Below are 14170 nucleotides of genomic sequence, written 5' to 3' on the forward strand. Positions count from 1 at the left end.
ATTAAATACCTTTCAGAGAGGCGGTACCGGTGTCTCCATCAGATTCTTTTTCCGGAGAGGTACCCGATTTTTCCGGGGAAGAGGAAGTGTAGGGATGATCCGACGGCGACGAGTTTTCTGGTGCGGCTTCTGTGGGAACAAGCTTCGCCTGCAGTTCACTCTCTTCTGGTGGCGGTGGAAGCAGTGGGGACGGCGGGGTCTCCATGTCAGCCTCTGTAGGCCTGGGAGGAGTAAATTTTTTAATTATTGATGTTTTTTGCCATGACGGTATTACCCCATTCTTTGTGTTTTCAGGTAATTCCTCTAAAACAGGAGAACCTTCACGGATAGGTGAATACTCGTGTATTGTGGGAAGGGGAGGCCGCGGAGGGATCACTATCTCATACTCAACCGGAGGTCGTGGTCTGGGCGGAGTTGTCTCACGCTCATCATCAGCGTCATCGCTAGGAGGGTCGGGCCGTGGAGGTGCACACTCAAGCAAGTCTTCCGCCAAATTATCTAACACCGGAGGAGCAGGACGAGGGGGTACGACCTCATAACTGCTAGGAGGAAGTGGACAGGGAGGTGCATTATGCGCAGATGGCATATTAGTTAGAACACAATCTTCGTACACATCAGTGGGTTCAGGCGGCCTTGGGGGAGGAGCATCGTCGACTTCAAGATCAGGAGTTGGGGGTCGTGGAGGTGGTAAATCTTCTTCAACAGCGGGGCATGAGGGAGGTAATGTTTTTGTTTCACTAGCAAGTACATGACTGTGAGATGGTGGTACCGGTTCTGAATCTACGTTTGCAAGTGATATTGAACCCGTTGGCCTCACCTGGATCAGTGTGGGTTCCTCAGGTGGTGGGAGGTCTGGTGGTGGGGGCCAAGTTTCCTCAGATGGATTACTAACACCATCACACACGCAATGTTCTACCGCTGGAAGAGAAACTTGGCTAATTTGAGGTACAGAAGCGTATTCATTTGCCTCCTGAGGTAATACAGCTACAGTAGTTGTAGATGAGCTTGAAGGAAGCCCGAGCGGTGGCGGGGGCCACACTTCCTCAGATGGACTAATAACACACTCACGCATACCACTTTCTACTACTGGAGGAAAAACTTGGCTAATTTGAGGAACAGAAGCGTCTTCATTGGCCTCTTGAGGAAATACAGCTACAGCAGACGTAGATGTACTAGAAGGAAGCCCAAATGGTGAAGTTTGTACAAGCGGTGTAGCATGGCGGCTAGCGGTGGACACAGGAGAGTGAACAGGCAGAAGGGATACTGGTGTGTGGGCAAGTTGTGAAGATTCGGGTGAAGTAAAAGCACGATCACAGATATCAGTGACAGCAGCTTTTGGCTGTGCCCAAGTGGAAGTTCGCGGTGAAGAAGAATCAGCTGCAGAAGGTGGAGATTTCCACCTGGAAATATGAAGAAAAGGTGTACGAAAATAAAACTTGCTATTGCTAAAGCAGCAACTGCCGTGTCAAAGAGATATTAGGATCTTTAGACCAACACCCAAGATGTTATAAGAAAAGCTGTCACTACAGCCAAGTGCTCAGGAAATATAATACAAGGTCCAAGTCTTCCCACATTAATCCGACACCTTCCATACTTTAATATTTGAAGAAATTATTATTTCTTACGATACTTCCTAGTTTGGGGAGTAAACAGATGCTCCTCTTCATAAAGTCAAATTTTCTCTGGTTTAGGCAGTGGGAGATGAAATACTTTCGCTCTTGTTATCGCGTAATTAATTGTACTCTCTTTATGTGAGATATCCAACTTTTCATCGGAAGTTAACATTTGTATATTTCATTTTCGTCTCTTCTTCACCCAGAAAGGAGCAATGAAACAATGCAAGGACAATCTGCCTGTGAATTCAAAGTCCCATAAGACCACGAGTTAGGTATATTCTACAAGTGCTCGTGTTGAGTGATAGGCTCCCACTCGTGTTAACTGCTAGGCTTACATTTTCGTAGTTTCATCCAGGCAGCCATTGAATGTGCAAAATAACTGCTAAATTTAAAAAAAATTGGACGGTGAACTGTCATTTTCACAGACACCCAGTTATAATCTCCGAAAGCATGTTGATAAATATATTGGGCTTATATGACTAAGAATTGCAAAGGGTTTGCAGTGGTGTGAGAGAAAAACTTTGCAGCTTAACTAGTCTTCAGGAAATACATGCGGCAAGAGAGATACAAGGTAAGGAAGGGTCGGACTAAAGCAAGAAGACCATGTGAAGGGAGGAAGGTAAATGACGTTAGAAGAATGTAGCTGTTAGCAATATATATTTATATGCAGTTGTGTTAAGCATTTCTTATTTTTCCACTATAATGGTACCAGAGATTAACCCGTGGTAAATCAGTGCATACGTTACAGATACACCTCGACCCTTATCTATTCATTAATGTCACTAACTCAAGCTTATACACATACATGGCTTTACAATATATATACAGATGTTTTATGAGTGTATGTGTACGAGACAATATAGCAACATCTAAACAGTGTTCGTCAACAAGAGACTTAATATGGTTCTGTGGGCATATAAATCTTAATAAGGCTACGTGTGCGTGTGTGCGCATATTAGATTCAGAGTTATTAAGTGAAACCCAATACATAAGTTCAAACCTGAAAGCGTTCCTGAGGGTTTGCGAGTCCTGGATGTCTTCCGGCTTCCGGACGGAGGTGATCTGCTCCAACGTGAGTGTCCTGTCTCCCTGTGTGTCCCCACCATGCAGTATCACCCGAGTCCTCACGGTCTCGGAGGATACTTCCTTCCACGCCTGCGATAGGAAGTATCTATTATATGCCTATATGTTTCCATGATCATCGCCCCCGCTGCCCCATTTCAGATCATGCCTCATATATCGGAAAAAAGTATTATAAGAATAAGAACTATCGGCACAGGATAGATAAATGTAGAATTCTAATAAAGTTTGCAAGATTTAACTACCACCTTACATGCAGATACATGCGACAGAGAGAGAAGACCAACACTCCTGCCACACTGTGAAACGCTGAATAGCTTATATTTCAACGAAGTCACTTAAAGAGAGCAATCCTAACGCGTCGGTTACAAATTACGTAAATAAAAAAAAATGGAATCATTTCCTTTATTTTATGTTATATAAGCTACAGTTTCAGCAAAAACAAATATTAAACAAATAGATCAGCACTTTCTGACAAACAATTATGCAAGACGTCATAAAAAGGGAGTAGAAGTCTTCTGTTTACACTAAGGTAGAGGTTTTAAACTATTCATTAGGGCTGAGGATGCCACTCATTGTGAGATGTTCCATTAAATATCCTAAAGAGTACATAAGTGTCCTTTTCTACAGTTCGTCGGCATCAGCATACCATTCACAACTAATTTAAAACTAAATTAATGAAAAACAAATAAAATATTATATTTTACAGTATGCAACAAATCTAATTTCTCTTTGTAAATGAATGCCTCAAGAGTGAATGTACCCTTAGGTTAAGAACCAATGCGCTAAGGTAACTGTGGAATTCAAATTAAAAGCTGAAAAGCGAGACAAGATAAATAGGATGATGTAAAATATAGCAATATAAAGCAATAAATATAACATATATTACATAATTAAGGGACTACATTTTTTTATTAAGAGCAATAATTGTTCGGAAAAAAGTGGCAAATGACTGTCATGAATACTGTGAAGGAAGAGGCTAATCATATGGTAGTCTTCAAATGTGAAGGCTTACTCAGCCCTGTAACAACTACAGACAGTATTACCAAGGCTGGCTCCTCCTCAGGAAAATTAATGAATAGAAAAAGAAATAATAATTCACAAAGATAAACACTTTATTATTTATTAATGCAAAGATAAAACATTGAAATATGAAGGTGTATCCTACTTGAAAGAAAAATGAAAAATGAAATGGAAAAATGACATTTGAATTCAACGCTAATATATACAGTTATACTGCGGTGTCTGGTGGAGGTTGACACCGTCTTGTAGAAATTGTAGCCGTTACTGATGATGTGGGGGGGGGGGTCACAAGTGTTGGTGACAACCCAACGACTAGTTCTTCACAGAGTCTACAGCCTTGAACAGTCAGTCCAGATGACAGGAATGCAGGTTCTTTACCACTGCAAAGATAAGGGGTAGTGTCCTGTACAATTAATCAGGTAGTTAGATCATGAATGACGTCTCATGGGCTATTTCAGTCCGTCTCCTTCAACACTTCTCGTTGGTTGGCAGGTGACCCGATCTGTCATTCCAAGCTGGAAAGAGAGACAGGTTACCCACTGCTTAAGAAATCACTCTCCATGATAAGTGCAAGATACTTAAAAAGATGGTGATTATCAAAAAGTCTCATGTGGAGCTTAAAACTGAAAGGACAAAAGGTCAAAAGTGAAGCTTTCAACCAATATCCACTAGAATAGGAGCAGAGGCTTTTACTTACAGTTGTGCTGGGAGCTGTGAGTCGAGTGATTACTGTTTGGCCGGAGCCCCACACGTCACCTTTCGGGGTGGGGAAAAAGGGGGGAGGAGGGGATAGCGGGAGCTAGACTGACCCTACCTTAACAAGCAGCCGGTAATCAAACTATCGTTACCATATACTCGCTCGCTACTCCTATCTGTTGAACTTTTCCCTCACACTCCCTCATACCAAGACTTATAGTCAAGGAGTATAAGAAGAATAGGCGAGGAAAAAGTTCTAATATGAAGTCGCGTAAGGCAACAAATCTACTGACTGTCACGACTTAACCAGTCAGAGAAATAATTGGATGAACCACTGATATGCACAATATGAAACTTAAAAGCTTGGAGTGCCAATGTTCACCTTAAGAGGCGACTGTTGGTTCCCTTAAAAGTTTCTAGGTATATCACAGGTTTGTGATCCGTTCCTAAAATAAATTCTTTTCCCAGTAAATAAAATTTAAGTTTGGAGATGCCCCACACAAGGGCCAAACATTCCTTTTCTATGGTGGAGTATCTTGTTTCTGCAGGAGGGAAGTTTTAGATTTAATAAATATACAGGAACTAGGAGTGTATTGTGTGCAGTAAGCACCTGACACCTGTTGCAAGAACTATGCTTCTTTGTAACCTGTAAGTGCATGCTTGGCCAAAAATAAGTGTGCTTGAGTTTATGCCACGTCTTACGATGGGCCAAGTGTTTGGTCACTGGCAAATCATGAACCATTTGAAGAATAGTCTCTCGACATGGTTTAGGAGCAACAAGGAGGGAATAATCTATTGCTGAAGAATGAGATTTAAATACAGATTTATATAAGATACCATTAATATATTCAAACTTATGAGATACGTATCTCCCGTGGATAACTTTGTTGTTAAAAGCTTGATTATGACAATCCCGAATTGAAGGGCAATTGCGCTGTATATTGACAAAGTCATCCTTGGACATATAATCTGGGAAAATAAAAGGACCTACGGTTGGAGGAGTGGAGGTAGGAGAAGCCAGGGTTATGGTCGGAGCCCTAGTCAAGACATTGAGAGTGCCGGAGGCAATACCCTTACTTTCACCTGACGAGTGGACAAGTGATCCTGCTACCTCACTATCGAGAGCAGTATCATCTGTTTCCACCCCCAAATGAACAGTACGAGACAATGCAGCTTCCGGTGCGGAATTGTGAAGGGTCTTATTTAACTTGCAAGGAAAAGGAGCTGGAAAACTTAGATCCACGGTTGGTGACGAAAGATCCGCCTCGAAGGAAGAACGGCACCTTTAATGTTACCCACTATTATAGAACAAGTAATTGGGGCTAGTACCGCATTAGTCCAACCGGTGAACCATTTAGTTTTCAAGTAACAACGTATTGTAGGGAAAGTATTTTCACGACCCAAGTAATCTGAAAGAATAGAGGACACACGAGAGGTTTTAAAGTAAGGGAACAGTTTGTCCGAAATTACGATGCACGTGCATCCAGTGTCACGTAATATGTCTGAGACTTTTATACCATTAACTGTTCCTGAACAGAGGGGTGCTTGTTCATTACAGTCTTTAAAACATCTTCCAACTTTTTGGACCTTCTTAGAAGGACAATCGGGACATTTATGTCCCTTAACACCACATAAATGGCAAACAGGAATAAAAGTTAGTTTGCTTTCTATTAGAGGTTTGTTTTCTTTTGATTTGGTGAACCCTTGCCCTTAGGGTTCGATCCCTTTTGGTCTTTATAGGAATTGTTAGCCTCAGCATACAAGTCAGCAGCCTCAGCAACTTCCTCAGCTTTAATCAGGTTACGTTCTCTAATGAATGTTCGTATCTGGTGAGGAAGAGCTGTCAGGAACTGGTCAGCAACCATGATGTCTCTAAGAGATTCATAACTGTGATCAATTCCTGAACTCTGTGTCCAAAAGTCGAACAAACGAAAGTGTTACCTGTATCTGTTGAAAGTTTTGGCCATGCTGTAAGGTGGCATACCTGAAATCTTTCCCATAATAATTTGTGGGTTTTTTTTATATGCTTTAAGGATTGCCTTCTTCAGTAGGTTATAATTACATATATCCTGCAACAAAGATGCATAGATATTCAAAGCTGTACCAGAAAATAACATACCTAACCTGGTAGCCCAGGTGTCAGCAGGCCATTCACAGAGGGTAGCGGTATTTTCAAACCTGATAATGTTTGAAGTAATGTCTTCACCCTCTGTGAAGGGAGGTAAATTAGGTGTTGGAATATGTGCACTAGCTGCATGATGTTCAATTACTCCTTCCTCTAATTGTTGTTGTGTAAAAGAACTTTTTATTCTCTAATTCAAGGCGAGATTTTTCGAGCTCGCGATCTTTTTGTCTCTCTCGCAGTTCATTCTCTCTAGCTTTTTCCTCACGTTCTCTAGCTTTTTCCTCAGCTTCTCTATCTTTTGCTCTTTCCTCAAGTTCTCTTAACCTAACTTGCTCCTCACGTACTTTAGCTCTCTCCTCACAATCAAGTCTATCACGCTTTCTTTCTCTTTCTAACTGTCTATCTTGGTTTTCTCTTTCAATTCGGTCTCTCTCCTTTTTCTCCTCTCTTTCGATTCTCTCTCTCTCCTTTTTCTCCTCTCTTTCTCTTTTTAACTATATTTCTTGACTTTCTCTTTCAATTCAATCTCTCTCCTTTTTCTCCTCTCTCTCAAGGTTCTCTCTCTCCTTTCTGTCTCTTTGCTGGATTTTAGCGCTAATGAAAGCTTCTAAATTTTTTTCCGTTATTCTTAACTTACTCCCAGTGTACATCCAAAACTAGTATTCCTCCATACTTGCAAGAATAACTTAAACTACCAGGGGAAACTGAAACGGATATATCGAAGAAAACGAAGGGTTCAATTCCTGCTCCGCTCATACTGTAAATAAATCTGAGGGTTCGATCCCTGCTTCGATTAATTAAACAGCATGTGAATGAAAACAGAGGGTTCTATGCTAGCTCCGAGCAAACAGTAAGTAGAATTGGGTCCCTTGACCATCCAATCTTCTCACCAACAAATCAAGAGTGTCCTACGACAGTTCCCTTGATATAATAAAGAGCTCAGTGAAACAACTTGTCACTGGAAAATCTCGGGTCCCTAGAGTCTATTCCTCCAAATCGTTTCAAGCTCAAAAATAAAGGTGACAGAATTAACTAGTATATCCTGCCTTGACTTGACTTACAATAAATTGAGACTATAACAATCACCAAATCTTTTAAATACCTGTACTGTAGTCCTACCATAGAGAATGATTACTCATGGCTGGTGGTAACCGTCTGTGGTATGCGGCATTGAAGTTTCAATGATAGATTCGAGATGGAGTTGAATCTTGATTCAGTAGAGTTGATCCTGGCAAGGTCGCCACTTGTGAAGGCTTACTCAGCCCTGTAACAACTTCAGACAGTATTACCAAGGCTGGCTCCTCAGCAGGAAAATTAATGAATAGAAAAAGAAATAATAATTCACAAAGATAAACACTTTATTATTTATTAATGCAAAAATAAAACATCGAAATATGAAGGTGTATCCTACTTGAAAGAAAAATAAAAAATGAAATGGAAAAATGACATTTGAATTCAACGCTAATATATACAGTTATACTGGGGTGTCTGGTGGAGGTTGACACCGTCTTGTAGAAATTGTAGCCGTTACTGATGATGTGGGGGGGGGGGGGTCACAAGTGTTGGTGACAACCCAACGACTAGTTCTTCACAGAGTCTACAGCCTTGAATAGTCAGTCCAGATGACAGGAATGCAGGTTCTTTACCACTGCAAAAATGAGGGTTAGTGTCCTGTACAATTAATCAGGTAGTTAGATCATGAATGACATCTCATGGGCTGTTTCAGTCCGTCTCCTTCAACACTTCTCGTTGGTTGGCAGGTGACCCGATCTGTCATTCCAAGCTGGAAAGAGAGACAGGTTACCCACTGCTTAAGAAATCACTCTCCATGATAAATGCAAGATACTTAAAAAAGATGGTGATTATCGAAAAGTCTCATGTGGAGTTTATAACTGAAAGGACAAAGTTTATTATTGGTCAAAAGTGAAGTTTTCAACCAATATCCACTAGAATAGGAGCAGAGGCTTTTACTTACAGTTGTGCTGGGAGCTGTGAGTCGAGTGATTACTGTTTGGCCGGAGCCCCACATGTCACCTTTCGGGGTGGGGAAAAAGGGGGGGAGGGGATAGAAGGGGGGCTAGACTGACCCTACCTTAACAAGCAGCCGGCAGTCAAACTATCGTTACCATATACTCGCTCGCTACTCCTATCTGTTGAACTTTTCCCTCACATCAAACCATTCTTATCAATAACAGGTCATGGATCCAGATCGTACCTTCTCCGGTTTGCCAGGTGGATGTGAGATTTGTGGCTGCACCTGTACAGGGATGCGGATGTCGCCATTGGCCATCCCCTCGAGCCTGTTGTCTTCTGTGGATCCGACCTTTGCAGTTGCAGCCTCATCTTCCTCAATTTTCTTCCGCTCCCTAGACTTCGATCGCGACCTCGAGAAAGATTTTTAGTAGTGTTAATTTTTCAAATTAAGGTCACAATATAATTAAGGTTACCCTTAATATTTAAGGTCACCCTTAATAATTAAGGTCACCCTTAATATTTAAGGTCACCCTTAATAATTAAGGTCACCCTTAATACACGCAATTATGTGTATTTATAAATTCCGACACTTGGCTCTGTCCGTGTGGCTGCAGTAAATAAGCTGGTTGATTTGTGGATAGTATCATTGGGGTGGTATACTAAAGGACAGGCTTTGAAATTACTTGAGATCTACACCTGTGTATACACCCTGAAGCATTTTTGTTTCTTTGTGCTGTCTGTGCAGCAACTCTTCTCTGCCTATTCATATATATTACTGAAAATATCAAAATATGTAGGGTACATACGCCGAGGAGTTTATCTCTCGCAACGAAAAAACGTTGAGTTTACTGTAATTCTTATATCAGAAATTAAGTAACCATGTTGTTAATGTCTAGGCAAATGATGATGAAAACTTTATTCATATTATTAACTCTGGAGGGTTAATAATACGAATAAAGTAGCTAATGATACCCAAGTCCTCACCTGCCCCTGGTTACTTTGTCTCTAAATTCCTTGAAGGAAGCTACGATCTCCCTCGTGAGTGACTTCGAGCGTGAGCGTGATCTGGACCTAGTGGCTCTCTCGATGGCATCTGGGTGATCCCGAGGAGCGCCTCGTTTCGCCGTGGTGACCTTCGTCTCTTCGTCATCCAAAACTCGCGGGATAGAGCGGCTTCTCGATCTGGAAAAAAGTAAATCTTTGATGCAGCATGATTTTTTTACAGAGGGCCTCGGTCCCGTGACTAAAGTTCCACTGAAAGAATTATCATGACAGACCCATCTTTAAAGGGAATTTTGCCGAAAGAATAAATATTTTTCTAATGTGCAGATTAAATAATAGTGGCTGGTAATGAATACGTAAGAATGCATATTACTGTGTATTTACAGTTATGACTTGCTCTAAATATACAGCACAAATTTCTGCAAGTTGAAACTACATATATATACAAAAAAAAAAAAGTTCTGCAAGTTATAACTGCATTTTGAAGCTGCATTTTGGAAAATACTTTTTAAGTGTTGAGTTCTGGAGGATGGGCTCACCTGGAAGATGGGCTCACCTGGAGGATGGGCTTACTTGGAGGATGGGTTCACCTGGAGGATGGGCTCACCTGGAGGATGGGCTCATCTGGAGGATGAGCTCACCTGGATTATGGGCTCACCTGGAGGATGGGCTTACCTGGATCGACTACGATGCTTGGCTCCGGCTTTTGCCGGGTCATCTTTGCCTTTCGACCCCGATTTGGTTCTCGATCTGGACCTTCTGAGAATCTCGTCTAGCGGGAGGTCGGCCTCGGATGGCGGTCTCGTGTCATCGTGGGTGAAGAGGTCACGGAGTTGCTGACACTCTGGGCAGGTGTGGTAGGAGCCGGAGCTGGTGCTTCTGCACTCTGAACACGTCCAGTACTCTGTGCTTCCCGTGCTCCCACTCCCCTGAAACACCGTATGAATATACATCCTGTAATGCGAATTATTTTAACATTGAAAGGCCTCGGTCCCATGACCATAAGATCCACTGAATGGGCCATCATATATCTAAGATTTAAGTCAGAATTTATGACAATAATTAAAGGGTACTTGAAACTCTAATTCGATAAGGTGTCTTCATTTAGTAGCCCATCTAACTATAACTCAATTCAATGCATTTCTGAGTAAAGGTATATAAAAATTGATCAAGTACAAAATCGGTGTAAATTGTTGAATAGTTTACTAACCTTGAAAACTTCGATATGATCAAATATGAAATATTACTTGATGGAACTTAGGGTCAACAAACTTTATGGGAACTTCCTACTGAACGTGCCAATAATTTTCTGCTGCTTATAGCTGTGTACTGGCAGTGTTGGGTGACTGCCAAGCCTAATATGTCAAAAGTTTACACAAAAATATATTTGGGGGAAGCCTGGCTTTCCGAGCAGTCATTCTGTCTATTTCTGGCTTGTACAAGGGATGGCTTGATGTTGATGAAATTCTCTTGGTCCAAGGAATTGGGGATATTCCCCCCTTTCTGGAATCAATTCTGATAGACCCCCCCCCCCCCCCGCCCCTGCCGCTCTCCCGGCGATGTATGACCCTTGTGGATTTAGTGCTGCCTTATGAAGAATTTTTATTTCCGCTAACTAGCATTTATTGTTTCTATAAAATGTATGTATCTCTGTTATATATCAGAATATATAATTAGTGACCAAATTTATATTAAAGTGAACTTACATGAAATATATATCTAGCTTATATCATAACTATACAATAAGCAAATGATTAATAATAATCAAATCAAGAGCATTTTGCAGACTGAGAGTACTGATTTTTATTGTATTAAAAAAAGAAGCATTAAACCCGTATCGTTCACACAGCTTGCAGACCAAAGCTTTTTCCTTAAATACCAAACCTCATTATTTTCCAAGTGCGGAATGTTCTTAAACAACAATTTCCGGATTTTCAAAGGAAACAATCCTTTATGAAAAGTACATTGATGTTGATGAATTGCTCTTAATCCAAGGATTTGATCCGACCCTCGTTTTTGTTTAAATTTGATTACCTACATTTCCCAGGCGCTGTATAACTCCTACAGTGTCAGGATAACTTTTTGGAGAAACACTTTTAACATTGCTACTGCAGAAAGTGGCTGCAATTTTCCAGAATGTATCGAGTGGGGTATTTATCAATATATATACATACTTTATATATTCTAAAATATCCATGTTTTGGAGAATAAATTATAATCAAGGAATGGTTATCATGATTATTGTCGCAAAAATGATCCTTTCGCTTATTTGGCAGAAAATCACGCTTTTTTGGCCTAACTTGTAAGTTTATTTAGGCACAGGTACATATAAGTCCAATTATCATACATAGTGTAAGTTACCTGGGATAACCCAAAGACATATGCGATATATATATATATATATATATATATATATATATATATATATATATATATATATATATATATATATATATATATATATATATATATATATATATATATATATATATATATATATATATATATATATATATATATATATATATATATATATATATATATATATATATATATATATATATATATATATATATATTATGTATATGTATGTATACATAGGTTCGAGTCCTTGGCTAGTCGCAGTGTTGTTATTGACTAAATACCAATCGTTCGTGGTTACAATAATATAAAAATACTGCTTGTGGAGGCTAGTACACCAAACGGGAAGTAGAATGAAATTAGCTCAGAGATACCCACACCACCGTATATCCTCGAATCAAGATAAAACATCTAGCTTTGCTGGGTGCTTAATTTTTGTAGGATTTGGTGATCTTGTGGGTTAGAGCGTCATGTGATTTTTGCTCACCATGAGGCGGACCAAAACGACATGGGTTCGAGTCCTTGGTTAGTCGCAGTGCTGTTATATATATATATATATATATATATATATATATATATATATATATATATATATATATATATATATATATATATATATATATATATATATATATATATATATATATATATATATATATATATATATATATATATATATGTCGTGCCGAATATTTAAAACTGGTCAATTAGCAAGAACTCATTTAAAATTAAGTCTTTTCTAAAATTTTCTCTTACACGTTTAAAGATATATTTTTTTCATTAAAGTTAATGTAAAAATTTATAATTGTGCACCAAAAGAATCTTAGAAAACTTACCTAACCTTATTATATCAAGAGCAATTTATTTTAGCCTAACCCAACTAAATATAGTATTTTAGATTTGTTTACAGTAATTTAATACTAAACAAACAGTGAAATATATTTTTTTCGTTACGTTCAGAATGATTTTGGCGAAATTATTGCATACACAAATTTTCACTTGTCCTATATGGCAAGATGAAGCTTGCTATTTAAGCCAAGATAGCAAGTTCTGCCTATTCGGCACGACACACACACACACACACAAGGTATCTGTGGAGACAAAGAACGTTATCCATGGAGGCAAAGAAGGGAATGTACGAGAGTATAGTGGTACTAACACTCTTATATGGGTGTGAAGCTTGGGTTGCAAATGCTGCAGCGAGGAGGCGGTTGGAGGCAGTGGACATGTCGTGTCTGAGGGCAATGTGTGGTGTAAATATTATGCAAAGAATTCGTAGTGTGGAAATTAGGAGATGTGGCTTTACTAAAAGTATTAGTCAGAGGGCTGAAGACAGGCTGTTGAGGCGGTTTGGTCATTTAGAGAGAATGGAACAAAGTAGAATGACTTGGAGAACATATAAATCTGTTGGGGAAGGAAGGTGGGGTAGGGGTCGTCCCCGAAAAAGTTGGAGGGAGGGGGTAAAGGTTCTGTGGGTGAGAGGCTTGGACTTTCAGTAAGCGTGCGTGAGTGTTAGATAGGAGTTAATAGAGACGAATGGTTTTTTGGGACCTGACGAGCTGTTGGAGTGTCAGCAGAGTAATATTTTGTGAAGGGATTCATGGAAACCAGTTAGCCGGACTTGAGTCCTGGAAATGAGAAGTACAATGCCTGCACTTTAAAGGGGGGTTTAGGATATTGGTATCTGAGCGCCTCTGCAAAGACAGTGATTATGTATGAGTGATGGTGAAAGTGTTGAATGATTATTATTATACACACATATATATATATATATATATATATATATATATATATATATATATATATATATATATATATATATATATATACATATATTACTATCATATCGATACTCTTTTATTTTTATAGGACTGTAATAACCTCTATACTAAAATACCCAAGGACGACAGTGGAAATTAATGACATTGTTTGACTTCATTGGTTTTTCCTAGTTAAACCTATATAATGTATTATTTATGTACCCATAACATGTGCGCTCTCTAGACCATTTAAAAGTGCAAGCAAAGCCTAAATGAAAACTTAGATATTTACCAGGAAACTAATGTTATTTTACATATTAAATTCTCAAGCTATGGATCAAGAATTCATTTTCTTTGATAATATAGTCCTTATACACGTTTAGAAAATGGGAGACTTGCCGCCAAGAACATGACTATAACAATGATATAACGAGTTAGGATACGAGCGTAAGTATTTTCAAAAATGTTCATATATATATATATATATATATATATATATATATATATATATATATATATATATATATATATAT

General features: G+C 39.2%; 1 protein-coding gene across 10 annotated transcripts in view; it reads right to left on the reverse strand.

Annotated features, from left to right (window-relative positions):
• Positions 1–14170, reverse strand: part of LOC128688791 (titin-like) — a 458202-nt gene that overhangs the window by 403083 nt on the left and 40949 nt on the right. For 9 of the 10 annotated variants that reach the window (XM_070085639.1, XM_070085635.1, XM_070085638.1 and 6 more), the window contains 5 exons: positions 10192–10445; positions 9499–9696; positions 8756–8924; positions 2617–2771; positions 10–1400 (listed from right to left, as the gene is read on the reverse strand). In XM_070085639.1, coding sequence (XP_069941740.1) covers positions 10–1400; positions 2617–2771; positions 8756–8924; positions 9499–9696; positions 10192–10445 — 2167 coding nt within the window. The remainder of the gene's footprint in view (positions 1–9; positions 1401–2616; positions 2772–8755; positions 8925–9498; positions 9697–10191; positions 10446–14170) is intronic. The other variant, XM_070085640.1, reaches the window with a different exon arrangement.

This window comes from Cherax quadricarinatus, chromosome 16 (assembly GCF_038502225.1).
Source record: "Cherax quadricarinatus isolate ZL_2023a chromosome 16, ASM3850222v1, whole genome shotgun sequence".
NCBI lineage: Eukaryota > Metazoa > Arthropoda > Malacostraca > Decapoda > Parastacidae > Cherax > Cherax quadricarinatus.